Genomic DNA, 27,919 nt, shown 5'->3' on the forward strand with positions numbered 1-27,919 from the left:
AAAATGAAGAGTCCGAAGAATATATGATTTTTTATTTCTTGTATGTGAAATATTTACAGATGAACCCACTTGACTCCATACATCTGAAAAAAAAAAATAATAATCCCTTTGTGTGTCTTTTCTTGGTCCTCTTCCATTGTGTGCATAGAAAAGTGCATAACATTCCCCATACCTATTGGCATCAGTAGAGTCAGTACGTGTCCACATGGGCACTAAAATGTGATATTTAAAGAGCACACTGACAGCCAGGAAATAATCTTTGGTCAACAGCTTGGTTGTGTGCTTCAGTTTCTTGTATGACCTCCCCAAATCTGAAATTTATTACATTATTACATTACTACAGTCACCTAAATGAACCAAGTTTTGAACTTTGGCCAGGTGCACTTTTTTCCCCTAATTTCCCATGTTTCTGTTTTTACTACTTTTTCGGTTTGTACTTGGCTGTTTTTACTTGACTTCATAGCCCAGCTTGATTAGAGTCTGCTTTAAGGCCGTCTCCTCCACAAACCTGACATCCACATTCTCCTGCTCTTCAAAAGGATTCTGAGCTGAAATACAACACCCACACGATCAGTAAATAATAACATTTACTAAGACAGAACATATTTTATGAAATTATCTCTGAAACCATGTACCTTGTTCCTCCCTGTTCGAGAGAATCTTGGCGAGGTAGTTTAGAGGCAGAAAGTCAGGATAGAAACTTGACTTGCCATAGTCCAACAGTACAGAGTCCTAAAAAAAGAGCATGTGTTTAGCTAGTAAACATGGGAGCATTTGCTCTGATCAAAGAGCCAAGATCATGATTTAGTTTCCTAAGAATTAAAACATTTTATTCTTTATTCAGGAAAAAAATACAATGTCTGAACAGCAGTCGTAATATTTCATTCACTGTCAAGGCTAATAATCCGTTTCATCCAAGTATTAGTTTCAGTTGTTTGGCACATATTCAAACCTCTTTTATGCAGTTGTGTTTAAAAAAAAAAGAGAGAGAGAGAGACACCCCTTGCCATATTTACCCTGCTCTCTGAGTTTTTGTCCAACAAAGTCCTGACATATTCTCTGGAGATGCACGCAGAGGTCATGGGGTGATCCCACCGCTGGCTCACTTTCTGCTCTATATGCTAATTACAAAAACATAATATCAACATCAAATTGCATTCACAAGCCATTTTACTTCAATAATGTGACATTTGTGATTCAAAAAGAATATTCATTGAGCGAAAATGTTAGGTGGGACTTCGGGAACTGATTTGATTATGAAAAGTGGGAGTTCCATACCAGAATGGCACAGCCGGCACCAACTTTTTTTTTTTTTTAAGATCTAACGTTATTTGCCATTATTGCTGTAACCTTTATCACATTAACGTTATCTGGCATTTAAATACTGTTAACTACTGTCAACATTTTAGAAAAGCTGCATTGCTGTAACTGTTTGGCAACTGGTTAACATTTTCCTGGCCCAGAGTAAGTTATATTATATTTTGATAAAATATTCCTAAGAGAAATTTTGATTCTTTGGAATAACATGCACTGTTGAATCATTCTAAATAACACTAGGAACCAAAATGTTCCCAAAGCAAGGGAAGAGGTTGGAAACCAGAATGGATGACTGCACTACCATGGAAAACAGCAAGACTATTCACTAAGCTGGAAATTGGCTTGTATTTTTCTAATACACCTGCCGCACTTTCTCACTTGGCTGCCTTAAGACTAGAAAACAAAGACTAACGCCCAAGCATATGCTGTGACCCAAAACACAACCACAAACATGCTCACATTCCTTTTCTTCTACACAGGATAGTAATTGGCATCTCCCGAGAGCAGCTCCACGCTGTGGAAATTGAGGACAGGCGAACTAGGACTTTACAAGACAAACATTTCAAGAGAAGAGTCAAGAAGGAAAGTTACCTCTGGAAGTCTCTTCAATATACTGAACTTCAGCTGCTCATTGGCATCACTGTTGTCTAAACCTGTCATGAGGTAGATAGACAGAAACAGAGAGAGAGAAAACATACTGTAAAATTGTTCTTAAAATAAAGCACTGGCTCCTAAATGACCCTTGTTTTTTGAATAATGTGGACACATTTTTTTATGAAATCACTCTCATTTTTATCTAAAGGCACTGTTTGATTCAAATCTAACAAATTTTCTCCAGGTCAGGGGTACGGTTTTGCCTATTGGAGTCCTTAATAGAGACCACGAATATGCTGTAGGAAAAAGTTCATAGGTGACAGGTAAAGTCTAACTATTGTATGTACACAATATATAAATAGACAGCTTTTAAGAACATGGTATATTAAAATGCGTGTGTTTAAATTTGTACCTGTAATAAGGCGTGAAACAAATGGTTCTGTGAGCTGAAGAAGGCCGTGGTCCACATACTGGAGGAAAGTGTGCCGTGGGAGACAACGGACTCCGAGGACACTTAACAGTGTAGAATAACCTAGGAACAAATGCACAGATAATAAACCACTTTTTTGATTTAACTAGTTTAACCAGTTATGTGATGGACAGAACTGAAGGACTTAGTCAATGATTTATATCCTAATAATCTTCCAGACGGGTCTGAGCCCAGGCCAAAGCATTTGTGTCAAAGAGCGGATCCACCCACACAGATCTGGCACACTTCAAATTTCAGAAACAGCTTTTTTCTTCCTCAGACACACCCAGCAGCTAAACTACATGGAATTAATTTGGATTTTGGAGAGATGCTCATTTGATTAATCTTCAGAGGGTTCAAATTTCTTTGGCCGGGCATAGGAGAACTTAAGGTTCTCTTTTTCCTTGACATCATTTAACTATCTCTAAAAGTGTATAAACATGGAAAGAAAACACAGCAGCTCCCTTTTCTTAGTGTATAAGAACATTAGCTCTAAAACCCAGTGAGCAGCCTACCAAGACAGCATTCAAGACTCTTCATTTGTGCAAACAATCTAATGCAGAATCGTTTTGTAGAGAAAGCAGTTAACCAAGCCCAATGGGAAAAATTTAGCTAGAATTGCAGACGAGGTTCAAGAATTGTCAATTTGTCAATCCCTGCATTCAGATATGCCTACTTCCCTACTATTTAGTACGCGAAAAGTAGTAAGTGAAATCAGTAGCATGTCAGAATCAATGCTATTCAAAAAAAAATTGGCGAAGAGTAACGGGATGACCTATTACTTCTGAAGTGCGCATCTGACGACCAGTTTGACAGGTTACATGACAGTGACAACATGGCAGATGTAGTACGCCCGGATTACATACTATATAGAAAAGGGGTGTCCAATCCTGCTCCTGGAAGGGGGCAAGTTGGCGCTAAACTCTGCAGGACAGCGGCCATCAAGGACCGAGTTTGGACACCCCTGATAAAGAACATACTTTTCTATCGCAAAAGTAAGATCCAAATCAAATGTAGTACCTACTTAGACAGTATGTTATTTTAGATGTGGCTAATATACTTTTATTTAATTAAATACTGAGAAGTATTCATAAAAAAACAGTTAAATCTAATTAAAATTGACTTTTTTGTCCAATATTTGTTTGTTATGCATTTTTATGATTAATAGTGTATTGTGTTTTCAGCATAGTAACATGCTAACATCAAATTCTATTGGAATAAATTATGATTTGAGTCTCTTCATGTGAGGAGGGATATTTGTGTGAGTTCCTGTCCATTTAGAGTGTCACTTATGAGGTCCAGTTAGGATTCTGTCTTAATAGGCAGCTTTTTATGTAGGTGGACAAATACCAGCTCACTAGGTTTTGGAGCTGTTTTCTAAATGTATTCAGATTGTCTGAGTCAGGCTTCCTCTTACCTGGAGGGAGTGGGAGACAGAGCCCTTTAGTTGCTTCCAGAATGCGAAACATCACATGAAACATCGCCCACTCTTCTGAACTACCCTGCTGCTTACTAGAACAGAGACAAGAATCGAAGGCTTTAGATTCAAGCAATCAAGCACTCTCAATGAAGAAGTAAAACATGGATAGGTACACGTACATGCAGAGCACCCAGGGGCCCAACTTCAGCTTCTGCCATACCAGTTCCAACACATGCCAGACCAGTTCCAGCTAAACAGAGAATGCAACCATATTACTAAAAATATTTTTAGACAAAAGGCAGATTGAAGACCACACCCATCCCCCATGCAACTACTAAGAATCTATGAGGATGTTTAGTGGAAATAAACTCTTCCTGTCCTCAAGTGACTGTCAGAGAGTGTGTACTGGACAATCTGACTCACTTTCCCTTCCTGTTTTCATGGACAGCACAAATTCACGAGCACCACCCCTGCTCACTTTAGTTTCACTTGAGCAAGTTCACTAATTCTAAAATGCGCTTACACTAGGCAGATCACGCATGGCTTCTCACATCCTCATGCTCGTCCTGATCTGAAAACAGGAAAAACCACTTAACGTCCATCTGCTTCCCCTCTGGTCTCCCTAATTTGGTGGAAACTTTCCTTCCCTAACGTAATAGAGGCACAGCACATTATGGGGGTCTGTTCCAATATTCCCAACATGAAAGAGATAACTATGTTTTGGCAAAAGGAAAAGAGTTCATCAAACACCAAGTGCAACTTCCGAGTGCACACTGCAAGATAGAAGGTCGTCACCTTTAAATTAAGCAATAAGCCCCTTGAAGCCGTGTTTTACAGTGGATTTAGAACAGATAAGGGGCATTGTTAGGCACGATGCAGAGCGTTTTAAACGGTTACTCCATAAAAATATCCATTTTAATATTTATTTTACTCATAAAATAAACACCAGCAACAAAAAATATAACGTTATAACCAAGCGGCAACCTCCCTGTCTCTCTCTTGAAACCAACACGGAAGTGAATTCAATGGCAATTCATCGACTGGCTGCTTGAGGCTGGATGCAGAAGTGAGTCAAATCTGTATCTCCCCCATGTTAAAATGCCCAACTTTACAGCAGAAAAAAAAACATGTTTTACAGCCTGGTGCAAAAAGTGGCTTTGGTCTATATAGCTTATTTTTCCCTTCATGACAACTGTGAGGGGGGTGAATTTTTTTATAACTCATCCGTTTAAATTATATTAAGCCTTAAAATTTCTGCATAGTTAAGGGTGTCCACTTTAGAGTGACGGGTGGATTCCCACTGCTGTGGTCATTAGTCATCATTAGCCGTTTGTCTGCTGTCTGTTAGCCGTCACATTACCTCAGCTAATTGTCTGACTGTAAAAATAAATAAATTCGGGAGTGACGCGCTGCCAAAATGGCGACGGTCGGCCACGCCCACTTTAGGCTTCAAAAACGGTCTTCAGAAACCTACGGATGACGTCACGTACACTACGTCCATATTTACACCACAGTCTATGGTTATAACATTGATTCCTCCGCCAAGCAATGTAGTTCCAAAGAGGTTGCTAAGCAACACATGCAGCAACAAAGAATCACAAAGGGCAGTTGCGCAGTAATACTAATCAAAGTCCTTTTAGGCAAGTCGTGCCACTCGGCCGCCATCTTGGCAACGCCTCCGGGCAGCTATTTCGGACTAACAAGACCAGGCTCCTATCTAAATAAATGGGCAGAGAGTCAGAACTGCACTTTCACTGATCACTGGGACATAAAAACTGCATGTATAGAGACAGCAGTAAAATATGAATAAAATCGCTGAAAAAGTTTGATGACTTTGCCCCAAAATAAGGTTTAAAATGCCTTTTTCCCCACAGGTTATACCTTTACTACGCATGCGCAAGGGTTCACGTTCAGGACACCAAACTTAATTTACGTCTCTATCCAGAATGCCGATGTTGTGCCAAGCACTTAAACAATTATATGTATTTAAATGTCTGAAACCTAAAATAAACATTATGTGGTTAAAACACTGAACAGTTGTGATAGAGCCTATGACAAGCGCTGAGCGCGTCCGTATTTGGCTCAGCCACAGCGCGAAAGCACAGGTTGAATATGGCAGTTATGTCACGTCACTGTACATTCGCTCCTTAGTGGTCAGCGGCTGACTGTTAAAAGCAGATGATTGGCTTTCCAGCGGGAGGGGCGGGACATGTGCATACAACCGCCATCTTTGCCGTTACGGGTTTTCCTTATATAGTTGTATTGAGGATTGAGGAAGTGGCATGTCTCATATAAATTGTCTCTGTACTAATGTAATGCGGTCACAGGTGTATGTTTGTTGAGTAATTTACAACGGCTTTGAACGCGGCTCAACCAATCAGAATCAAGGACTGGAACTATCCGTTTTATAAGACTAATTTTAGCCCGCACTTTACAATCTAATAGCAGACAAGGTGTATCAATTAATCTGGAACTTCTTGTTGCAAACAACTCACAGAAAGGGTCACAAGCTTTAGTCTTGTAGTGTGCGCTTGGCTTAAGGTTCAGCACGGTTTTGTGTCGACAGAGGAGATTTGTCTCGCAGTTGCCAATTGCTATCCCGTGTACTGTGTCTGCGAGAGATCTCTTGCGTAATTATATAAGAGCACAAACACATACCAGCTTTGCAGCATAATTCACCACCAGCAAATCAATCTTTTTCTTCCCCAATCGTGATAAATGTCTGTTCAAGTGTTCTCGGAGTTTGTCCACCATCTGAAAAAGACAAATATATAAACCTTGAGAACAAAGTCAAAACCGTAATTTGAGCCTATTTTAAACACAGGCTTCAAAATTACAATATAATAGTATCGTTAAAATGTAATATAATGCTTGACAAATTAAGATCTAAAAAAGTTAAAGTACAGTCTGCTGGTCATTATTGCCAAAGCTAAGAACAAAAAAACACCTAGCTGACAAGAGCAGGAATTGTTGCACTGCCTATTATTTGAGTATTGACCAAATATTTAAATCAAACAAAAAGTCATCATACAAAGATATTTGACTGCAGAATGACTCATCAGAATCACGTATTCCAGAAACCTGTACAATAAACTAAAAATATGGTCAATTTAAACCAGTGAACACTGAAAATTAAGCCCTAAAACGGATTTATCCAAATGGATGACTCACTTCTTATTTTGGTCCATTTTAGATTTGGACTGGTCTGAATAAGAATAATACATCTTGAGGACTACTGCAGTCACAAGAACATTTTAAAGGAGAACCCCGGTCAATTTTAACATTGAGCTCATTTTTTTGTACATTTGGAGTGCTGTCAGTACAGAGAACAACGACAAAAATCAGTGTTGCCTACACCGTGTTATCCTCTTTTTAAAATTTGCACCCTGTTGACTTCAATGGGGCAAGTACTAAACCTGCTTTTAGCCTCTTAACATCCTTGATGTGTCATTACAAGTGCACAGCTAATGTGAGTGTTTCCTTCAGAGTGAATGTTGGTCAATCTAACTGCAGTAGATGTGAAAGATATGAATAAAAATGATGTTTATTCAGCCAGCGCACATACCTGTATTTTCTTCCTGTTTTCGGTCGAAGTCCATAGTAATCGATTGTCGATTACGCGCGTGATCATAGGTAACTAAACCAATGCACGTGAACTCGACAATCGATTACTATGGCCTTCGACCGAAAACAGGATGTAAATACAGGTATGTGCGCTGGTTGAATAAACATCATTTTTATTCATATCTTTCACATCTACTGCAGTCAGATTCACCTGTGTTCACTCTGAAGGAATCACTCACATGACCTGTGCACTTGTAATGACACATCAAGGATGTTAAGAGGCTAAAAGCAGGTTTAGTACTTGCCCCATTGAAGTCAACAGGGGGCAAATTTTAAAAAGGGGATAACACGGTGTAGGCAACACCGATTTTTTTCGTTGTTCTCTGTATTGACAGCACTCCAAATGTACAAAAAAATGAGCTCAATGTTAAAATTGACCGGAGTTCTCCTTTAAGGAAAATCTTTATGTGATTAGGGCTTTTAGGATTTATCCTCACTGTCATTATCATGGTTTGCATAATGATCTAGTATATGACTCTGATTTCAGCTTCTTTGACCTATGACATGTCAGTTTATTTTGTGTGGAGAGTTACAGCTGGCCACTGATGGATGCTGGACAACTGACAGGCTCACCACTCACCAGGCCCACCAGCACCCTCTGCTGTTGGTCTTCCTCCTGAAACAGTGGAACGACACGCCTATCTGAAAGGACAGAAAGAAGGTGAGCGGGGAATTGAGAGTGTAGTTTACACAAACCTGTCATCATTTACTCACTTCATGTAATTACAAACCCATACAGCTTTCATCCGAGGCTCTCAAATCTCATTCACACAGGCGCTCATTTAAATGTTGGACTCTTTTTATTGGTCACTGTATGGAGCAGCGTAAACATTCTCCAAAGCATCTTCTTTTGTGTTCCACAGATGAAAGAAAGTCAAACAGGTTTGGACCAAAATGAGGATCAGTAAATGATGATAGATTTTCATTTCTGATTAAATATTCCTATAAAAGTCCTATAACAGAGCTGAACTACCTTAATATTTCTGTCTATGTATATTCTATTTGTAGGTGTTTTGTGGTGACTGACCAGCTTTAAGTGAAAGAAGCATCCTGCACTGAAAGGTATTCAGATAACACAGTAGATTTGCCTTGTGTGTGTGTGAGTGTGTGTTTTGTGAGGAGGGAGGAGGTACTGTAATCAGTCTTATATAACACTACGGAATTCCTCCTCCAATTTCCCTCGTTTTTTAACAAGGTTCTTGATTAACTACTGTAGTGTACACATAAACCTGGAGACCGATTACATTCAAACCAAAGAATGTGACCCTGAAACTTCAGTCACTGGGACTTTCCATGAAAGTCTGAAATATTTCCAGGATTTTTTTAACAGGGAATAATAATCTCACAAGTGTACTTTTGCTTTTAACAAAAAACAACGACTGGCCATTTAAAAAAAGTTTCACTAACCCAAACGCCAGGTGTCCACCATGGACATAACTCTGCATATAAGACACAAACAGGAAAAGAGGCATTTAAATTGCATCATGCTGCGTTTCATTTGCCAAAGTCTGATCAAACATCAACAACAAACACACTCAGCTCAGATAGATCAGTTATAAAAAAGCAATTTCTGTAGCTCATTTTACATAGGAAAATTATTAGATGTACTGAAAAATGGTTTTGTTTTAAATTGGGTTACTCTGTTTTGAAAGTATAGCATGCTCTTCTTGCTTTCCCATGCACAGTCATGCACACATAGCATTCGGTACATGCTGAACTCCACCCACTTTTTTGTGTTCTCCTCAATCTGGCGATAAGAGTGGGGAGATTTCTTCTTCTCCGAGTTCTGCAGCAATAACAAAAATGGACATTATAAAACAGAGTTCTAGTAGGCTATAATCCTAGGTTCTGACCAGTCACTAAATTAATTTATTTAATAATATAATGTTTATTGAGACGTTTTAATTATCAATCATTTATATTTATGACAATATATAATATACATTGCTTATAATATTTTTTGAAAATATATAAATGTATATTTATGTAGCAACCTATTCAATATTATAACTAGGGCAGACAATAAATTAAAAATAATGAATTAATTTTGTTGTCAAAATTAATCAAATAAATAAAATCTAAGTTAAATATAAATCAAAATCATATGTGTAATTATTGGGTTCTGCAATTTGTTTGAATTGTATTTTTTTTAAACTTCTATATTTCTCAAACCATCATGTAAATAATGCTGTAATTCAATAATAAAACAACTTTCCCAATAGCCATAAAGTCTTCAACAGTTGTTCACATTTCCTATGAATGATAGGATTTCACCCGTGGGTAATATTTCACTTTTTGAGCTTCACAGATGATTAAATTTCACATGAATCCAAATGAATTGTTAAACATCCCATCTGGGTTTAATTTACAAAAATAAATTATCTGTAAAGAATGTCTTTCTCCATTTACATGGTTCACTAGGGATTTTTGTGAATGTGTGTGTGAAATGGATGCTTGTGCTATGGCTCCGATCAGTTCCAATCAGTGTTTAGAAATAAGAATAAAACTTTTTGACCAAATAGAATAAACATTTTAACAAATTTCAGTGACGGTTAACAGATTCTGGGTCACTTTAGATGCACTCAAATGCTTTGTGTATGTCCTGATGCGTAATGTGTGGTCTCACCATAGCAGCCTGATATCTGATCCAGTCCTCCTTAATCAGATTGGTCCTAAAGCGTGGGTTCGGTACCGCCTCAAAGTACTTCATCCTCTCCAAAACATGCTGTAGCTCCTCCCAGTAACCCTGCAGGCTTTTAGCCTTCAACCACAATAACAACATTGTCACAAAAGAAGATTTGCCAAACAGATTTTTCATAGGTAAAGCAGTGCAGCATAAGTAAGTGTTCCCTTTTGGCAAATAAAGGCCAAAATCTTAAAAATCAAACTAGACTGAAGCCCTGGAAAATGTTTAGGGAAGGTTGCACAATTTCATTCTAAATGAGCAACTATCAATTTTTGGTTTCAGCTGACAGTTGAAATCTATTTCACAACTCAAACATTTCCTGATGTGTTTCCCTCTAACACCTCTCCCAAGCAGATGTAATGAATTAGATCTAGATTCCCTTTTGTATGCACTAGCCATTGATCTGAGACTCTCCTGCCACCTAGAGTGAAGTTGGTAAACTGCTGCTCTTCAAGTTTATTATGTGATTACATATGTGAATTGTGTACAATATGCTCAGGAACATGTATTAAAGTAAATTGGATCAAATGTGCCTTTAAATTTAAAAAACACATCAGCCACACCTGAAATGCTGTCTGGTTTTAAACGTCCTCCTGTTCAGCATGCAAATAGTATTTTATGAAATATATGAATGCATGTGGACTATAGACTAGAGAGTATCTCTTACCTTGCCTTTGATTATTGGCTGACAGAGCAGTTCAGGGGTGCATTTCACCCCAGGGATTGCCGTCAGAGCCACAGGAAGCTCCTAGAATTGCAAGTGACACAAATGAAAAAGGAACATAAGACCCTCTTTTAGGCTTACATTAAACATAGAAATCACAAAAGATATTTTATAATAAGTCATGTAAAAGCTTTTTATGAGGGGATAAAGTACTCAGTGCACCTTTGAAATAATAAAGAAGTACAATCCATAGTTTACCTTCTTCTCAAGCACACAAGAGTATGGCAACAACTTATCTAGGCTCACACACTGCTGGTAGCTTATTCTGTACAGGGAGGCTGAAATGAGAGTAATACAGTTATTTCTAACACTAGTTTAGCATGCAAAACAGACATAGGCCACCACGTGAACACACAAGAACTCACCTAGAATGAACTCCTGAATCTGATCAAAAGCATCAAAGCTCATGACATTCTCACTGAGCCAGTTTATGATCTGGGCCGAAAGATAAATGAGAATCACACATGTGTTTCCAGCACATATCCTTGTAACAAATCTCTCTCTCTCTCTATCTCTCACACCTTAAGCTCTAACACAGGATTTGGCTGCAGGTAGACCAGCATGCAGTGCAGGGCAGCGAGCCGCTGGGCCTCAGGCCTGTCTGAACTGAGAAGCTCCAGCAGGAAGTCAGGGTTGAGTTCCATGGTGTACATCCTGCCGGCTCGGGCATCAAGCAGCCTGCTGCCAGACATACTCACAACCTCACTGCCCGAACCCAGTGCTTCAATATGACCATCTGCCCCTGTGAGAGAGCAGAGTAAGGTAATGCACACAGAAAACACACAAAATACAGGTGAATGGATCAGTACTGCAATATCAGTTTTATAATTCATCTATAATTCTTTAAATAAAGAATTCATATTTGCCAGCCCTAAGTCTAACATGCATTACACAAAATAAAAATCACAAAGAAAAATAGTAATGTAAAACTAAATTACAACTGGTTTTACCCAAATGATGCAAAAGTGAAAATAAACAGAAATTCCAAAATAATACTGCAATAGTTCAAATGAAAACAAAACACAAAAAAACTAACCCCAATAAAAAAAAAACCAGAAGCCCAAACACAAAAAAAAACACTAAACAAAACAAAAGCCAAAAAACAAACCCTAACAAAACACAAAATCAAAAACATTACACCCCCCCCCAAAAAAACCTAGACAAAACACAACACAAAACAAAAACAAAAAACGAACCCTAACAAAAAACACAACATCAAAAACAAAACAAAACCCAGAACTCACCCGAACTAAAAACAAAACAACACAACACAAAACAAAACCTAAAACAGACAAAAACACTAAAGACTAACCCAAACAAAAAACAAAACAAGACCTAAAACAAAACAAACAACAACACTAAAAACAAAAAACTAATCCTAAAAAAAATAAAAAAAATACACACAACAACAAAAAACAAAATGAAATACTGAAAATATTAGTCCTTACCTGATAGGAAAAGACTGTAGCAGAGCAGGTCTTGTTGTCTGCAGTTGATCAGGTGCAGGAAATGATCAGCCAGGTACACCACTATATAATAATCTGAAACAAATAAATCATCACAACCAAGAAGATGACTCTTGACACTATTTCGGATCAATGACTTTCTCTCTTTGAATGCAAGAGAGAATTGCAGACTGGGTTGGATAGATTTCTGTGGGTTAAATCAATGAGTGATGATGTACTGACCCAGATGAATGAAGATAGGATGGACGGTTGGCAAATTAGCTGGCGCAGAGCCTTTCTCTAGAGATACAGTGAACGTCTTGCTGCAACCTATCATAGAGAGTCTATTTAATCCTTTATATAATGATCTATGTGAATGCTTATATCACTGTAGCATGATGTTTTGTACCTCTGTGCACAAATGCGATTGTGTATGTGGCGTCCTTATGCCAGCGCACCGGATGGCTGTAGCACACACACATGGTTCCTTTCAGAGACATTCAGAGATTCAGAACAGCAACTTACATCAGTTCAAATCAAATCAATTAGATGTCACACATACACACACACATCTCAAGCCAATACAGCTAAAATGCAGATCAGCAGAAATCATGTCAACGATTTAAAGCATATAATGCATTTTGGCAATTTACAGTAGGCGATATCAGGAACTGATTATATGCCAGCTTTTATCAACAAAGTAAAGCGTCTTTATGATTATCAATATATGCGAAAAAGCAGAGAAAACTTACTCTCTATCCCATGATAAATTAAAAAAAGTAGAAAAACAACAGGTAAATATGGAGTAAATGTATTAGTATTTCACAGTATGATTTAGTGTTGAAGAGCACATGCTAAAGTAACTTGCCTGATGGGCTGGTGAACACCTCTAACCTGACACCCTCGTCCTTCAGGTCCTGATAATGATCATACCCAAAGTTAACAAACCTGTACAAACCAAAGACACAGCTTAATTCTTTTTGCATGGGGTTGTCACCATCATATGGTTCTGTTTTAATGTATAATGAGCTGGTTTGCTTGGGTTTTTTTTGAGTCACTGACCTCACAGAAGTGACAGAAGACATTTTAGGTATCTCCAATGGAAGCTCAAACTGTTGCACATACAAGCATTTGTTTTTTTTAATTAATCAGCTCCTCTAAATATTATAAATATTAATAAAGCAGTAAAAAAGCTTTAGATGTGACACCAAGAAGTGCACACAAATGTTTACCATGGTCTCAAAGTTGCGATCGGGGGAAAACTGTACACACTTCAGTGTGTGTTTCTCCTATAGGGTGGAGAGAAAAAAGGGCTTACACACACTGGAAAAATGTATGTTTCTTCTTTAAAATGCAAAGAACGTGGGCAAGTAAAACTAAAAAAGTGAACTGAAAGAGATTGTTACCCGTGCAGTGAGGTAAAAGAGTCTTTGAGTGTCCGAGTCCCACTGAACCCAACTGAACTCCTCAGCCACTCTCTCTCTGCTCAGACGCTCCGGGTTCAGCATCACCTGTTTAAACCAGCACAAGTACATGCGTTTCCTCAATGTATCATTCAATCAGTATACATCCTTTTATCATGAATATAATTATGTCAAATAGCAGCCCTTACCACCCTGTAGCCCTCCTGCCTCGTCAGAGTTATGTGGTACAGATCAACATCTGCAAAAACAAAATAACCATTCATGATAAATTACAATAAATATATTTAAACTAGTAGCTTGAACAAAATATGGTATAGAGCAATGTATAAAGCATATTTATGGTATCTGAAACATTTTCACAATACATACAGCCATCCTCTGCCGCCAGCAGCAAATGACTCTCCAGTACGGTGGTCCGGCATGTCTTAGGATAAAGAAACTAGAAAGGGATCACGGGAAATATAAGACAATTTCAATGTGATCAACACTTTCATCGTGTTTTTCATCACCAGCTTCACATGACGGCTGTTTATTACCTGCACTTTGACCTTGCAATCCACTGCTTTCAGGACCTTTGTGTTGTTGATTGGGTGTATTTCAATGAGAAGTGTTAAACATTTTGACACTAAAGGAAAAAGAAGAGTTAAAGGATAATCTGGACGGCGTGACTGCGAATCTCTGCACCTTGATTTCAGTAGTTTTATCCTGCTAAACTCCTTTATATACATTTAGATTCTCTGTTTTTTGGCTGCACTTTTATTTGTTTGTTTGTATGTATTTTATGAAAGAATTAGGGTTTCCTTAAGATCCAAAGGACAAATCCTAATGCCACATTTATTTAATCTACATTACTGTTACCACAGCAACCAATAAGGGAAGTGAAAAAATAATGATATAAAACTGCAACTGCCTCTTCTTCCTCAAATGGTCCAACCATACAAATATTTCAGACACAGTGCGTGTGTGTGTGTGTGCGTGTGTGTGTGTGTGCGTGTGTGTGTGTGTGTGTGTGTGTATGTGAGTGTTTATTATAAACAAATTATAAACAGATAAATAAATACATTTAATAAAGAAATTAAAAAAAGGAACAAATGACTTGATAAAACAAATATAACTATATATATATGCCCTCTTAAAATGATAAATAAAATGCCTGTAATAATTACTTTTTATGACCTTGCATTTCATAAAACTGAACCTGTGGAGACTTTTTTATTCACACTGTCACACACATCTATTTTTAGTAGCAATAAAACAGTTTTTTATTTTATTTTTTAAGGACCTCTCTAGGGACTTTTTTCTACTTTTTTTTTTTATTCACACACATCGATTTTTTAGTAGCAAATATGAAATATGAAATGCTCACACTGTCAAGAAACCTGCCATAAATAACAATTAAAACAGTAAATAATATATTGTTATAAATTATATTCTGTACCTGGTTTAAAGCGGCCTTCTTCTTGTGTGCATTGTGATAGACTGACCGCTAGCACAAAAGAAGCTCACATTAGTAATCACCTTCCCAAACCCAAAAAGTAATAATGATGAACCAAAATAAATGCATTGATACATGTGTCTGCTAAAAAAATGATTTACAGTATGTATATTTGTCAGCAGTCTTACCCAGGAGTGTTTCTTCTTTATTTAAAGAGCAGCTGCTGACACACACTTGCTTGTCAAAAGTGTAAAGGAGCTGTGAACACAAGAGGCACACGTGTGATAGACGATCCTTCCTTAGCTTCATTCATGAAAACTGGAATAGATGTGCATTTATATTTTTAATATACCAGGGGCCCAGTTGCATAAACTGCTAAGACTAGTCTTACAAGTTAGTCATCAAATTTTGTACATACAAACTTTGTTGGTCTAATTTGATACCGAAAAGTAAGACTGATAACCCCTAACTAACTGCTAGTGGCTTATAAGGGCTATGTTTATGTGCAACTGGCCTCAGAGAGTTTGAATATTGCACTTTATATTCAGTTTATAATCATTTGTATATGGTTGGAGTTACATATTTACAGGCCAAATGTTCATCTCCAACATGGTAACCCATTTTGTACCTTATTCTCTGTACTGTGAGGATCATATTTCCCGATTCTTGTAGTTCCTGTTGCCCCCTAAACATATGATTGGGAAAAAAATAACTTTTAAAAAGTCAAAAGGAGCAAAAAAGATAATAGTAAGTTAACGCAGTGGCATTCAGTTTGCATGTATGCTGTTTATTTACTACAGTGTGTATTGTATGTACGGTAACGGCATACAGTGCTCTCATGTGCTGTGGACTGGCGACAGATTGTGAACTATGAATGGAACGTCGCGCGCATGACCTGTTAAAGTGACGCATGAAATGACTTACTCTCCAGGAGTACACGACCCCTCCATCTCTCTCCACACTCAGAATGCGAGGCTCAAGAACACCTGCACACATTTTAAACAAGTACATCATCTGTGCATGTTTATAAATTCATTAAATTAAAAAAAGAATGCTTCAGCATTATATAAACAAAAATAATTATTATTATAATATAATAACTATTGTATTAAATACTAATAATTATTGCGTTTATATTAAAAATATATATATATAACACGCGCGTGCTGCATTATTTAAGTCCGCTTACCTATATTCGCCCTTTCCTCTTTCGCCAAAATGCTTGACACGACATCTTTTTGAGTGTCAAAAGTGGGGTTTAATCTCAACATGTGTGTGACTTGAGAAGTTGTCCTGCACAGATTTAGCAGAAAGCAAGTACACTAGACCTCAGAATGAGGAAATGACCTGATTTCACGCGTCAGCCGAGACAATAACTGCACACAAACATTGAGAACTAGAAATATGATATAACATTTGTAATAAAGTCGCTCCGGTTTATCGACGTGCCGAACACAGACAGTACGCTGAACATCAACACACATCTATTACAACTAAGTTAACTTAGAACGGTTCTTTGAAAATGAATCGGTCGAACTGCATCGAACTTTAGGAGCTGGAAACGATCGATCTGACTGGCTATTATACCTAAAAAAAATATTAAAAAAACATCACGATCAATCATATTCGACTCGAAATGAACCGAAAGTACGTGAATCTGCCGCTCCCGACATCACTTTCAGTGTTTACCGAAGCTCTCTGCCATGAGCACATAGGCGGATCCCAAACACTGCGGAGCCAATAAGAAATCACACTCATCGTGCAACATGATGTATTATCATATAAAGTATTAATATACGTTCATTTGTCAAACTATCGATCATTTATATGATTGCATATAATATATATAAACATAATAATCATTTGCGTTTTCAAAGAGCCTTTGAAAGTAGCATTGAGTAAACTTTTTTGGGGAAAAATCCCGTTGTGTTGTAGTTATAAAAATCACCACTAGAGGGCGCTTGACATCCATCGATTTTCAGTCGTGAAGTCTTTCCACATTTTTTACATTTATTTCTTGCTTTTACATTTTTTACACCATTCAACAAACAACAAATTAACATAAGTGAATATATTAAATAATAATAAAAAAACAGCACCAATCTTTTACACGTAAGCTACAGCATTTGCTCTCTCTTCAGTCTTTCTATTAGGCCAGTCATTTGTAGTCATGCACAACAGCAGATGTCAAGACACTAAATATCTTCAACAACTAAGACAGCTAGTAAGAAATGCTTAAATTTGGATGAACATATTATTCGAGTGCTGTATGATGTTACTGGCTGAGATGTCTTTAACTCTGTAAATGATAACGCAAAAACTTCACTAAAACTTGTAATCTTTAAACACAACATACACTGGCAGTTTGTGTTCTTTACTGACCATCATGTACTTGTTATTTGGTTAAAGTTTTGTTCATGTTAATTTTGCAGACAATATGCTAAAATCTTGCAAATTAGCAATTACTTTTATCCTTTTAAACCCTGTAGATTTGTAAAACTTGGGAGGGCACGTTTTTATCATGATTGATCTTCCCTTAAAAACCACTGATTGAAGCTACATCTTGCATGAGTTACAACAAAAATGGTTGCATAGGTGAACAATGCTCACACTCAAACAAAACTGAATCAACTACATGACTTTGGGTGGATGAAATGTTCAGGAACAGGAAGAGGAGGACTGGCTGCTCACTGGCACTGACATAAACCCGTTCAAGTTCATCTCCTCATCAAGTTTCTTCTAGGCAGGTTGCAATCATACAACAAAACAACTGCACAAATACACTTCTGGGAAATATTCAGCATCAGGTAGTTAACTATATTATACAGTGTATACAGTATGTCTAACAATGTGCATCTCATTTGGGTCTAAATAGATTCTCAACTTCCTGGGGGAAAGAAGCTAAAAAGTGACTGAGAGAAATCAACTTTATTGCAATTTTGTCACCTAAGAGGTTTGAGGTTAAAACATCCTATATTTTCTGAACATAAGGCTTCAGTGATGTGTATGCTTCCCTTTTTTTAAATCTGCGACCCTGTTTGATCCAGTGTTGAAGAGCATTTTGGACAACCTTTTTGTCTCCTTTTAGCAGAGCAGCAGGACAAGATATTCTCTCCATATGTTTGGCCATATAAGTATGCTTCTTTTTTTTTTCCATTTTCATTTTTATCGTCACCAGGGACTCCTCTGAGAACAGGTCTAATGTGTAGCACAAAGCGGCAGTGCATAAGCTTTTCATCTGCAGATATCTGCATATGAATTGTCATTTACATTCTAATCCTTCTCTTCCAGACCATCTGTTCCAGTTTCACGCCTTGCCCGCCTTCATGTAAGTGGGGATGGTGCCACGCTGTGTCAGTCCCTCGAAGCGTTTGTAGGTGTAGTTGAGGAAAACCCAGTCCTTGGACTTGAAGTCTGGTTCTGTTACATTTGTCACTGAAATGATTGGTGAAGAGGATAGTCAGAACAACCAATAGAGACATGAAATGCATTTATAAAATTAAAGAGCTCTGATTTTAAAGCATTTAAAGCGGCAGACAACATAACTGTAGTGTGCACTGATAAACAGAGTGGTGTGGATGCTAATAAAGCTATCCTTATAGTCATCTTATTAGAAAAGTAAATGAGTGCTTGAAGTAGAAAAAAAAAGTGTCTGTACTCTCTTGAGCACTGGCTGGAAAATGCAAATCATTATCACATTTGAAATGTTTTATACATGAAATATATTTTATACATAAAGTATACATATTTTAGAGCCAAGCTTATGGTCTTTGAAAATCAGCCAGTTGTTCTGGGAGCAAAAATACATAATTTGATCTCTTGACCAACAGTCGGGCCACTCATGGTTACTGACGTTATTGTTAACATCATCATTGCCTGTGGTAGTAGCATTAACTTTTGCTGCTGCTTCAGGTGTTTGTGCTGCTGCTACAGCAGACTTCTCATTAGTACCGCTGGTTAGCTTAGTTTTCTGCTCACGGACGACGTCTTAAGTTATTTTCTCTGGTTGAAGTTCTGTGTCTGACTCACACGTCCTTTTGGTCCCCTTCAGAAGCCAGGCTAGAATAGTAATCGCAGAACTGTATGATAGTAATACGGAATTCCTTGCACGACTAGCCTCTACATTAGGTGTCAATGTCATTCATTCAGGTTATTCAAATTAGTATCATAAAAGAGAACTTCCGATTGGGTGGACCGACTCTGCTTGCAATCACGTGATTTGTCGAGATGAGAGGTAAATTCACGTAGTGCCCCCTGGGTAGTGTGATGCCATTACTAATCACCCTAACAACTGATGCTTTGAAACATGTGTATGCTAAAGATTGCGTACCGGCCCACTTTGAGCACTGAACTATATAATATAGTTACTTTATGATTGTTCTGGCTGTGAACAGGTCTTACATTTGTGGAGAGGCACAATTTCAATGCCAATTCAAAACAATTTCTGATAATGTTCAGTATGTCTGTAAATTTTAACTTATCAAAAATGGTTTACGGTACCTGGCTGTAGAATATCTGACTCTGGAAAGTCGTCAAAGTTGGATGTATCATCAATGCTCTTGATGTCAATGGAAATAGCAGCAGGTCTCTCTCTGTGAGCAGTGAAACAGTTAAATTTTAGTTATCAACTTCAAACAGTGGTTCTCTATGATCGTACGCACAAAAAGCTTGATTACATTAACATTTTGAGTGCTTTTGCCGTTCTAGACGACACTCTGATGACGTAAAGAACGCAGAAAAGTGTGTGTGCAGTTGTACCTGATATGCTCCCAGTCCACGGACTCAAAGAAAAGGTGAGATTTGATTTCATCCACACTTCCTGATCCAACCCTGTTTTCTGCATCTGTGCAATACCTGAAAACATATCAAACAGTTTTGTCAGATCAAATTTCAAATGATCTCAAGTAATGACAAGCTCATTTTTGAAAGCGGTGGCACTCTTTACTTGAAGGAAACAATCATTTTAACCTCAAAAGTTCAGTGGCGTTTTGTTTTTCGAATTGTACAGTAAATCGACTGCTGCTTTCTCCTATTTGGTTTGTGTAACAGATACAGTAATGTTTCTGACCTAAGGATCAAGTCCTTGGCTCTCTCTGAAATGGGGACTTCTGGAGGGAAAATTAGCGTTTCTCGCCAGTTCATGACCTTCCTGTAGGTTTCCTGTGGCGTCTCAGAACAGAAGGGTGGGTAGCCTGGAACAGGAAAACAAAACAAACACCTGTTTCAGCGCAGGAAAAGGCTACAGTAAAAGGCTTTTACAGAAAGCGATGACTGGCCTGATCTGAACACGTTCACTTAGTGTTTTGAAGATACTAACCTATCAACATCTCATACATTATCACTCCAAGAGACCACCAGTCACACAGCTTGTTGTAGCCCGTCTGCAAGAAGACCTCAGGGGCGATATAGTCCGGCGTCCCGACGGTTGAATATGCCTGTATATGAGAGGAATGAGCCATTGATACTATCAGGAATTTTCTGTTCTGTAACACAAAGACACTCTCTTACCAGCTGTCTTCGGTTCTTCTTCCATGTTTCTGCTTTCCGTTTTGAATTCATGTTTTGGAAGGCTAAAGGAGGTTGAAGCAGAGCAAATACAGTTAATTTTCATACTTTTTTATCCCTTCAGGTCTACTTATAACATCATGTTTCCATCCAAAGTTGAAAATTTAACTTGTGCACAAAGCGCATAAAACATTTGCGAATAAAGCAGCGTTCCTCCCTTGTGTTCAAGAGAACAAAACAGCAATTTCCAAGGAAAATATAAAGATGGAAGTTGCTGCAATCAGGGAAGCCACTGTGGCTCTTTTTTCCTACATTGTAAATTATTTGAGTCTCAGAGCCTCAGACAAAACAGAATTAACGCTGTCATGATAACGATGCCTGGTGTAAAGTCACAAAGAGTTTTTTTGTTACACATCGAGGGATTTACTCGGTAAAGGGATTAAACTATTTTGTTTCCATCGTAGTTAGTGCATGTCTTCTAATCAGAAAAAACATGTATTTATGCACATTTTTAGAATTTATGCGTATCTTGGCGTTTCCAGAGTGTTTTTTTTTATGTGACATCCCAAAATGTGCATAAAAATAGGTGGATGGAAACATGTTATTTTGCTATTTTGTGTCAAAGTAAGACTGGAATGATAAGGGACTCTGTTGGTAATTAGTCTATCCTATTTCTATTACCTCACTATCACTGAGAAGAAAAGATTTCTGAGTATTGAATAGGCATCATCTATAAATGGTCTTTTTAAATTGAGGAGAAAGTTGCAGTAGTGGTTCTTAACTCAATGCCCTCCACTGTTTACAACAGTTTTTGAAGGCCCTATGACTTTTCCAATTGTTTGTGATTTACTGGATAAATATTTGTTTTTAAATATTTTAACTCACAATTTCTACCTAATCAAATATTTTAGAGCTTAATTAGATACATGTATAAAATCCCCATGGAATTAAGATTTTATTAATGTTCTTGACTTTTCCAGGTCTGAAAATGACATGTATAAAATAAAGCTTCCTCAAATATTTAGGTTTTCCAAGACTGTGGGAATCAAAGACAAAAAAATATATAAAATAAATTAAAATGAAATAAGAACTATCTAGATATTTACTTGTTTTGTCTTATTTTAAATGATTTTCAGGCACCCCAAGTGAGTCCTGGTTCCCTGTATGCGAACCACTCGGTTGTAGTATGCTTTAATAGTCAAGGTAAATTGATTTCTTATGATATGACTTTTATATAGTAAAAGATTAGAAAATTTCAGTACCGTTTCTCTGTGTAATTTGTGTACGTATGTTGGTTACTCACAGAAGTCACTGGGAGGGTTGTGCGTGAGGTTTCGATAAAATTCAGTCCGATGGGCCTTCTTCAAGCCTGTGCAGAGGCCAAAGTCAGACAGCTTGACATGACCCTACAAGTCATGAAGACACAGTCTGTTATGAGGTGTTCAGTTTCATAGAGTACAATACCCTTCCAGAAACCCACTCATTTCAGTTTAAGATGTTATTTTGTTTGTGTGTGAGTAAATAAGAGAGATAAAGAGGAATTCCCACCCGGGAGTCAAGCAGCAAGTTGTCAGGTTTGATGTCTCTGTGAATGAAGCCCAGCTGGTGAATGGAGTCGATGGCCAGAACCGTCTCTGCGATATAAAACTGCGTAGCTTCTTCCGATAGTGTGTCTTTCTTCATCAGCAGAGTCATCATATCTCCTGAACACACACTCAAGAGTTACAGCCTCTGGGCAGCTGCTCTAAAAATAGGACTTTCCATGGTGCTGCTATGAGCAGACTGTTGTTAGTACTTTTCCAGTTCTAAATCTCTCACTGTTACATCAGTAAAGCACATGTGACATGTTGTACATCTGTCCTCACCTCCAGGCAGAAACTCCATGATGAGATACAGATTACGTTTATCTTGAAAGCTGTAGAACATCTTAACTACCCAGGCGCCATCAGCCTCCACCAGGATATCTCTCTCGGCCCGGATATGAGCCACCTGCCGCAGGGAGACATACAGGTGAGGAGAGATGTAATCAGTGGATCGGTATGGCAGAGAGGTGACTGTCGGAGATTGCTGAATTAAAGCTGCAGTAAGCTATTTCTGAGAAACGTTGTTAAAATTGGATTGGACCGAGCACCAAAACGCACTTGTATCCAATCAGCTGTAAGGGGCGTGTCCAGTCATTAGGGAGGAGGTGCCTGTGTTGCATAGCGTGTTTGTGAATTTGGGGGTGGAGCTGTCAGGATAGGGGAGTGATCCTTTTGGGTAGGTGCGTATTTGTTTTGGTTTCGCAGAAATCGCTTACTGCAGCTTTAAATGGAATCGATTGTCCATACCTGCTCTTTCTCTAACATGTCTGCTTTCCTGAGGATCTTCATAGCATAAATGTGACCAGTGTCCTTTTTCTGAACCAGGCGCACCTGAATACAACACAACATTTTTGGAGAACCGTTGGGATTTTCAGTGAAATGTAAGTTTAACTTTACTTCATAGTGATTAAATTGAATTTTAGTGATTTGAATTGAAAATTCTGGAAAAACAAAGAAGTCGATGAGGATGATTACTAAAAAAAAGTGTTTTGTTAACTGACACTATTAAAAACATTTTTGTTAATTGAAATAAAGTTGAAATAAAATATAAATATTGAATGAAAAACTTTAAACAAACATTTAGAAATTTTGCCCTGGCAATTAACTGAAAGAAGTTTAAGTACTAAAAATACTGAAATAAAAATAAATTAAAATGTAGAAATATTAAACAAAAATAATAAAATGATAAGAAATTTAACAAATTAAAATGAAAAATGAAATAATAAAAATATAGGCTAATTCAAACTATTAATAAACACTAAAATAGTATATATATAATACTTAACACTGGTACAAACACACAATGGCTCTGTTTCAAATTTTAAAGAGCTGCCTAACTAGACAACATTTTAGGGCATTATAGGTGTGCTCCTAAAAGTAGGGATCAACATTATGATGCCTCATTTTCTAAGGCAGTTTATCATTGTACTTTATGGAAAAGGAAATCCCAGAACGCATTGCACAAGCTCAGATTCATCCAATATGGCGGACAAGTTGAGAGAAAGATTATAACTATACATATATTTCATAGAATACTGAAAAATCCATATAAAACAGGTCTATGTTTAACACCAAACTCTAATGGGCTCAACTGTGAGTCGAGTCTCTACTTCACATGAAGAGAGCTAGTTACAGTATGTGGCTTGCTTATGAGGAGCGTTTCATATCAGTCATTTCGGCTAGGATGTTGCCTGAGAAGACGGTACACGTCAAAGTTTGGAACACAGCAATGGACACACCTCTCCAAACGCTCCTCTCCCAATCACTTTGAGGGACTCAAAGTCATCAAGACCAAGGCGGGTCCTTTTGAGACGCAGAAACTCCGTCTCCTTACGAGCGTGCAGAGAGCGCCTCATGCTCTTCTACGACAAAAAAAAAAAGCAGACACTACTAAGCCAAATATATTGAATACTCTTTTGGTGTTAGTCATACATTAAATCTATCCGGCGTACTCAAAGCAGGGTAACTAAGCACTAAGCAAACAGTCTGAGTCCTATTCAAACCACTTCGCAGATAAGCAAAACCAGTTTTTGCTTTGTTGACACTTCTGTGATTATTAACTCAGAAAGTCATTCGGAATATAACCAGAATAATGTGAAGTAGCTCTACGGTCAGCATAGATAGATTCTCTGAGGGCATCTCACCTCCTCATCGGGTAAACCCTCCTCATCCATCAAATTCTCCAGCTTCTTCTGCCTGAAACGGGGGAGAACAACTGCATTATGACCAGTCACAACAAACTAGATTTATTCTAATCAAATAACACTTGATTGAATTGATACGTTGAGTGATATGGCTGGAGGAAGCAGGTGTAGTGGGTCGCTGTTGCCATGGTTACCTCATCTCCCGCTCCTCATGCTGGGTGAGCAGGGTGCTGTAGAAGTGCTCCAGCGTGAGTTTGGCCACGGTGACTCTCTCACGTGTATGGTTGCTCATGGGGAGGGGCGCCGCCATGCCTCCCGTCATGGCCACGCTGGTCTGCAACAGGAAAATCATTTGCAAAGCAGAGTTCTCGGAATACAAATGAATGCAACCTCCACCAAAAAGCCCTACTTATGAACAAAACACATGTTTGTCTATGAAATATTTTAATAATTACAACAATAGTAAATTGACGCATTGTGAATTATATTATTTTGTAGATCATAATGTAATTATTAATAATTATCATCATCATTATAGTCACAGCACCACCACCATGACCAACAATAAACAAATATAGCCAAAAGATTCATTTTACATTTTTGAACATTTTAACAATATAATTTCGTACATAAGGGTTATTTAATCTGATTTATATCGCAATTACAAAATAACACTGGGTTAAATTAAAATAGAGGCTCGTTCGTCATCGCTACGAATGGGTTTCTCACATTAGTACGACAATTGAAAAACCCGGAGTGGAGTTTGTGAGGAAATCTATATTCCAGACCGGCGTTCAGTCTGTGCGCGTTGCTGTGCGGATACACGCACAACAACTTGATGGTTTGGCTTCTTTTGAACTATTTTTTGTTGACAGAAGAATTATAGCAACCAACTGACCAGTTTTTGCCTGAGACGTGAGATATTCGATATTAATTGCTTGTTTATGAAACTGTATGTGTAAGCAATATCACGCAAACAAAAGTGTTGTTGTTCTGAAGCTCAAATAATTGCAGCCTCGTGCCTAAAAACCGAATCGCTCTAGTGATTATGTTTAATTAGCATTATCGATGTCTAAGCATTGTTTGTTTGTTACATTTACCCGTTCGGGACTGAGGAGGACGTTACTGCACCTGCTCATGCTGCGGTCAGTGCTGTTTAAATGAATACGGGCCATTGTGGGGTAAACGAGAACTTGATTTGAGCGCGCGCGGCCTCGCGTCTGCGTGCGTGACCTTGCGAACGTGACATGCAGTTTGACAGGTTGATAAAACACATACATTGACGCGGATGCACCACATAGATGGCCGTATTCAATGAAGACTGCATTTTTCAATATACCTTGTCTATCAAAAACACACAACATCGTAATGGACAGGTGATATATACAAACAAAGCATTGCGATTATCACATATAACATCTGCTTCTGTATCATGTATTATGAGCATCAGTTTGCATAAAGCTGATGATTTAGAACACCACCACCACTGTGATTTATTTCCACCATCATATTTGTAAATTCTCACCTCCCCGTCCTCCTCCAGATTAGACAGTTTGCCGGACACCCGGGGATCAAAATAAGGATAAAATAAAGCGAACTGAATGGCCGTCCGTTGACAAGGCAAAGCAGAGTCGCTCAGTGATCGCTCATGTTTATTCTCTATTATTCAGGCTGATGTTTGTTGAGCTGCTGCTGCGCTGACTCTGATGATCATGATCCTCCTCCCCGCACGCGCTCACGCTGACAAATCAAGAGTCCCTGACGGCCCATGACAATTTTCCAGAATAAAAGTTGACAAAAAAGACGATAACACACAATAGAATAATGGAAATTATAGAAAAATGACAAAATAGCCCAGGTAGTAAGCCATTTAGACCAAGCAAAACGATGTGTGCTTTGTCTAAATGGTTTACTATATGGGCTATTTTGCCAATTTCTATTATTCTCCATTATTATTCTCCATTATAATATAATATATGAAGGCTTACTGGTCAAAAGTTTGGAAAAATACTATTTTTAATGTTTTTGAATATAATTTTCCAAAATAAAGCATAATATAATGTTTTAGAAGTCTCTTATGCTCATCAAGCCTGAATTAATTTGATTAAAAAAATACAGCAAAAACAGTAATATTTCACAATATTATTACAATTTAAAATAATGGTTTTATATTTTAATATATTTTAAAATATAATTTATTTCTGTGATGCAAAGCAGAATTGTCAGCATCATTACTCCAGTCTTCAGTGTCACATGATCCTTCAGAAATCATCCCAATATGCTGATTTATCATCAATGTTGGAAACTCTTGTGCTGCAATTTTATTATAATAAAATATTATTTACATTTTTATTTTATTTTTATAACCATGATACTTTTTTCATGATTCTTTGATGAATAAAAATTTGAAAAAGAACAGCATTTATTTAAAATAAAAATCTTTTGTAACAATATGCTACCGTTCAAAAGTTTGGGATCAGTAATTTTTTTCTTTCTTTGTTTTTTTGAAAGAAATTAATACTTTTATTCAGCAAGGATGTGATAAATTGATAAAAAGTGACACTAAAGATTTATATTCTATTTCTATTTTGAATAAATGCCATTCATCAATGAATCCTGAAAAAAGTATTATAGGTTCTAAAAAATATTAAGCAACTGTACAACTGTTTCCAACATTGATAATTAATCAGCATATTAGAATGATTATTTCTGGAGGGTCATGTGACACTGAAGACTGAAGTAATGATGCTGAAAATTAAGTTTTTCATCACAGGAATAAATTATATTTTAAAGTATATTAAAATAGAAAACCATTATTTGAAATTGTAAATAGTAAAGACATCTTTTATGCTCACCAAGGTTGCATTTATTTAGTGAAAAATACAGAACAAACAGTATTATTGTAAAATATTATTGAAAATGAATAGTGATTGTAATATGCTGAATTGGTGCTCAAAAATCATTTCTTATTACTCTCAATATTAAGAAAATGTGATGCATTACCATTCAAAAGTTTAGAATATATATATATATATATATATATATATTCTATATATATATATATATACAGTATATATATGTGTGTGTGTGTGTGTGTGTGTGTGTAGACAGCATAGACTGCTGGTGTTCATCTTTTAACTCAAAAACATTTCAAAATTAAGTTTTGAGTGTACAATAAGATACATGGGATTCCTGAAATGCAATATTCACAGTTAACAGTTACATTTGAAAAAAACAACCCACATACACACTTAAAAAAAATATTTCTTGTTAATTTATACTTGAGCGAAAACACACACTAAAAGATTTTTAATGTAAGAAAGTAAACATGACACATTTTTGTAATTTAATCTGACTGAGGTTTATAATGACCAATAATGACGATAAAGCTCTGTTGAATTAAAGCTACAATATGTAATATTTTTCACCGCTAGGGGTCGCTAACCTCTTACAATAACAAAGGCGTAGGTTGATGACGCATAAGCGGAATTATGGAACTTGCCGTCATGCTGATGGATCTAATAATGTTTATGGATGAGTGAAAACATT

At 37.3% G+C, this 27,919-nt stretch overlaps 3 protein-coding genes across 7 annotated transcripts in view; 1 reads left to right on the forward strand and 2 right to left on the reverse strand.

Annotated features, from left to right (window-relative positions):
* The window catches only part of ccdc146 (coiled-coil domain containing 146), a 28,832-nt gene extending 26,763 nt beyond the window's left edge, over positions 1 to 2,069 (forward strand). For both annotated transcript variants that reach the window (XM_081364381.1, XM_081364382.1), the window contains one exon: positions 1,797 to 2,069. The gene's annotated coding sequence lies outside the window, so the exon portion shown is untranslated. The remainder of the gene's footprint in view (positions 1 to 1,796) is intronic.
* gsap (gamma-secretase activating protein) lies at positions 8 to 16,852 on the reverse strand. Of its 2 annotated transcripts, none has more exons than XM_081364384.1 (31): positions 16,328 to 16,852; positions 16,063 to 16,124; positions 15,767 to 15,823; positions 15,327 to 15,396; positions 15,142 to 15,189; positions 14,240 to 14,328; positions 14,073 to 14,142; positions 13,892 to 13,941; positions 13,686 to 13,790; positions 13,512 to 13,568; positions 13,342 to 13,391; positions 13,148 to 13,227; positions 12,689 to 12,766; positions 12,523 to 12,609; positions 12,283 to 12,363; positions 11,356 to 11,576; positions 11,200 to 11,269; positions 11,033 to 11,112; positions 10,778 to 10,858; positions 10,051 to 10,185; positions 9,152 to 9,210; positions 8,832 to 8,863; positions 8,005 to 8,066; positions 6,459 to 6,554; positions 3,980 to 4,050; positions 3,798 to 3,892; positions 2,324 to 2,443; positions 1,909 to 1,970; positions 1,017 to 1,121; positions 636 to 732; positions 8 to 548 (listed from the first exon to the last, which is right to left on the reverse strand). In XM_081364384.1, the coding sequence occupies exons 1-31, from the start codon at positions 16,407 to 16,409 to the stop codon at positions 448 to 450; spliced, it is 2,553 nt and encodes an 850-aa protein (XP_081220510.1). In that variant the 5' UTR covers positions 16,410 to 16,852; the 3' UTR covers positions 8 to 447. The 2 variants fall into 2 exon arrangements, with proteins under 2 accessions (XP_081220510.1, XP_081220509.1); XM_081364383.1 differs by having other exon boundaries at positions 12,283 to 12,375.
* Positions 16,853 to 17,107: 255 nt separating this feature from the next.
* stk38l (serine/threonine kinase 38 like) lies at positions 17,108 to 26,130 on the reverse strand. Of its 3 annotated transcripts, none has more exons than XM_081364028.1 (14): positions 25,896 to 26,130; positions 24,565 to 24,704; positions 24,371 to 24,422; positions 23,966 to 24,088; positions 22,974 to 23,057; positions 22,509 to 22,632; positions 22,192 to 22,346; positions 21,947 to 22,049; positions 20,647 to 20,708; positions 20,456 to 20,573; positions 20,207 to 20,330; positions 19,897 to 19,992; positions 19,639 to 19,730; positions 17,108 to 18,573 (listed from the first exon to the last, which is right to left on the reverse strand). In XM_081364028.1, exons 2-14 carry the CDS (start codon positions 24,690 to 24,692, stop codon positions 18,446 to 18,448), a joined length of 1,389 nt encoding a protein of 462 aa, XP_081220154.1. In that variant the 5' UTR covers positions 24,693 to 24,704; positions 25,896 to 26,130; the 3' UTR covers positions 17,108 to 18,445. The 3 variants fall into 3 exon arrangements, with proteins under 3 accessions (XP_081220154.1, XP_081220153.1, XP_081220155.1); XM_081364027.1 differs by lacking the exon at positions 25,896 to 26,130 and adding an exon at positions 25,471 to 25,600 and having other exon boundaries at positions 17,134 to 18,573; XM_081364029.1 differs by lacking the exon at positions 25,896 to 26,130 and adding an exon at positions 25,502 to 25,543 and having other exon boundaries at positions 17,134 to 18,573.
* Positions 26,131 to 27,919: the final 1,789 nt, after the last annotated feature.

The sequence above is a fragment of the Scardinius erythrophthalmus genome, assembly GCF_964197995.2.
Source record: "Scardinius erythrophthalmus genome assembly, chromosome: 4".
NCBI lineage: Eukaryota > Metazoa > Chordata > Actinopteri > Cypriniformes > Leuciscidae > Scardinius > Scardinius erythrophthalmus.

What these genes read in the sequence shown, in the direction of transcription:
- gsap (XM_081364383.1), bottom strand. Translation starts at nt 16,409, where the DNA reads ATGTTGAGATTAAACCCCACTTTTGACACTCAAAAAGATGTCGTGTCA. An exon ending in TAAAGAAGAAACACTCCTGG is followed by an intron (nt 15,190 to 15,326) that starts GTAAGACTGCTG and finishes CTTTTGTGCTAG; the next exon opens with CGGTCAGTCTATCACAATGC. An exon ending in GCTGGCGGCAGAGGATGGCT is followed by an intron (nt 13,942 to 14,072) that starts GTATGTATTGTG and finishes TTGTTTTTGCAG; the next exon opens with ATGTTGATCTGTACCACATA.
- stk38l (XM_081364027.1), bottom strand. Translation starts at nt 25,545, where the DNA reads ATGGCCCGTATTCATTTAAACAGCACTGACCGCAGCATGAGCAGGTGC. An exon ending in ACTTGCTGCTTGACTCCCGG is followed by an intron (nt 22,050 to 22,191) that starts GTGGGAATTCCT and finishes CATGACTTGTAG; the next exon opens with GGTCATGTCAAGCTGTCTGA. An exon ending in GTCAGATATTCTACAGCCAG is followed by an intron (nt 18,574 to 19,638) that starts GTACCGTAAACC and finishes CAATCATTTCAG; the next exon opens with TGACAAATGTAACAGAACCA.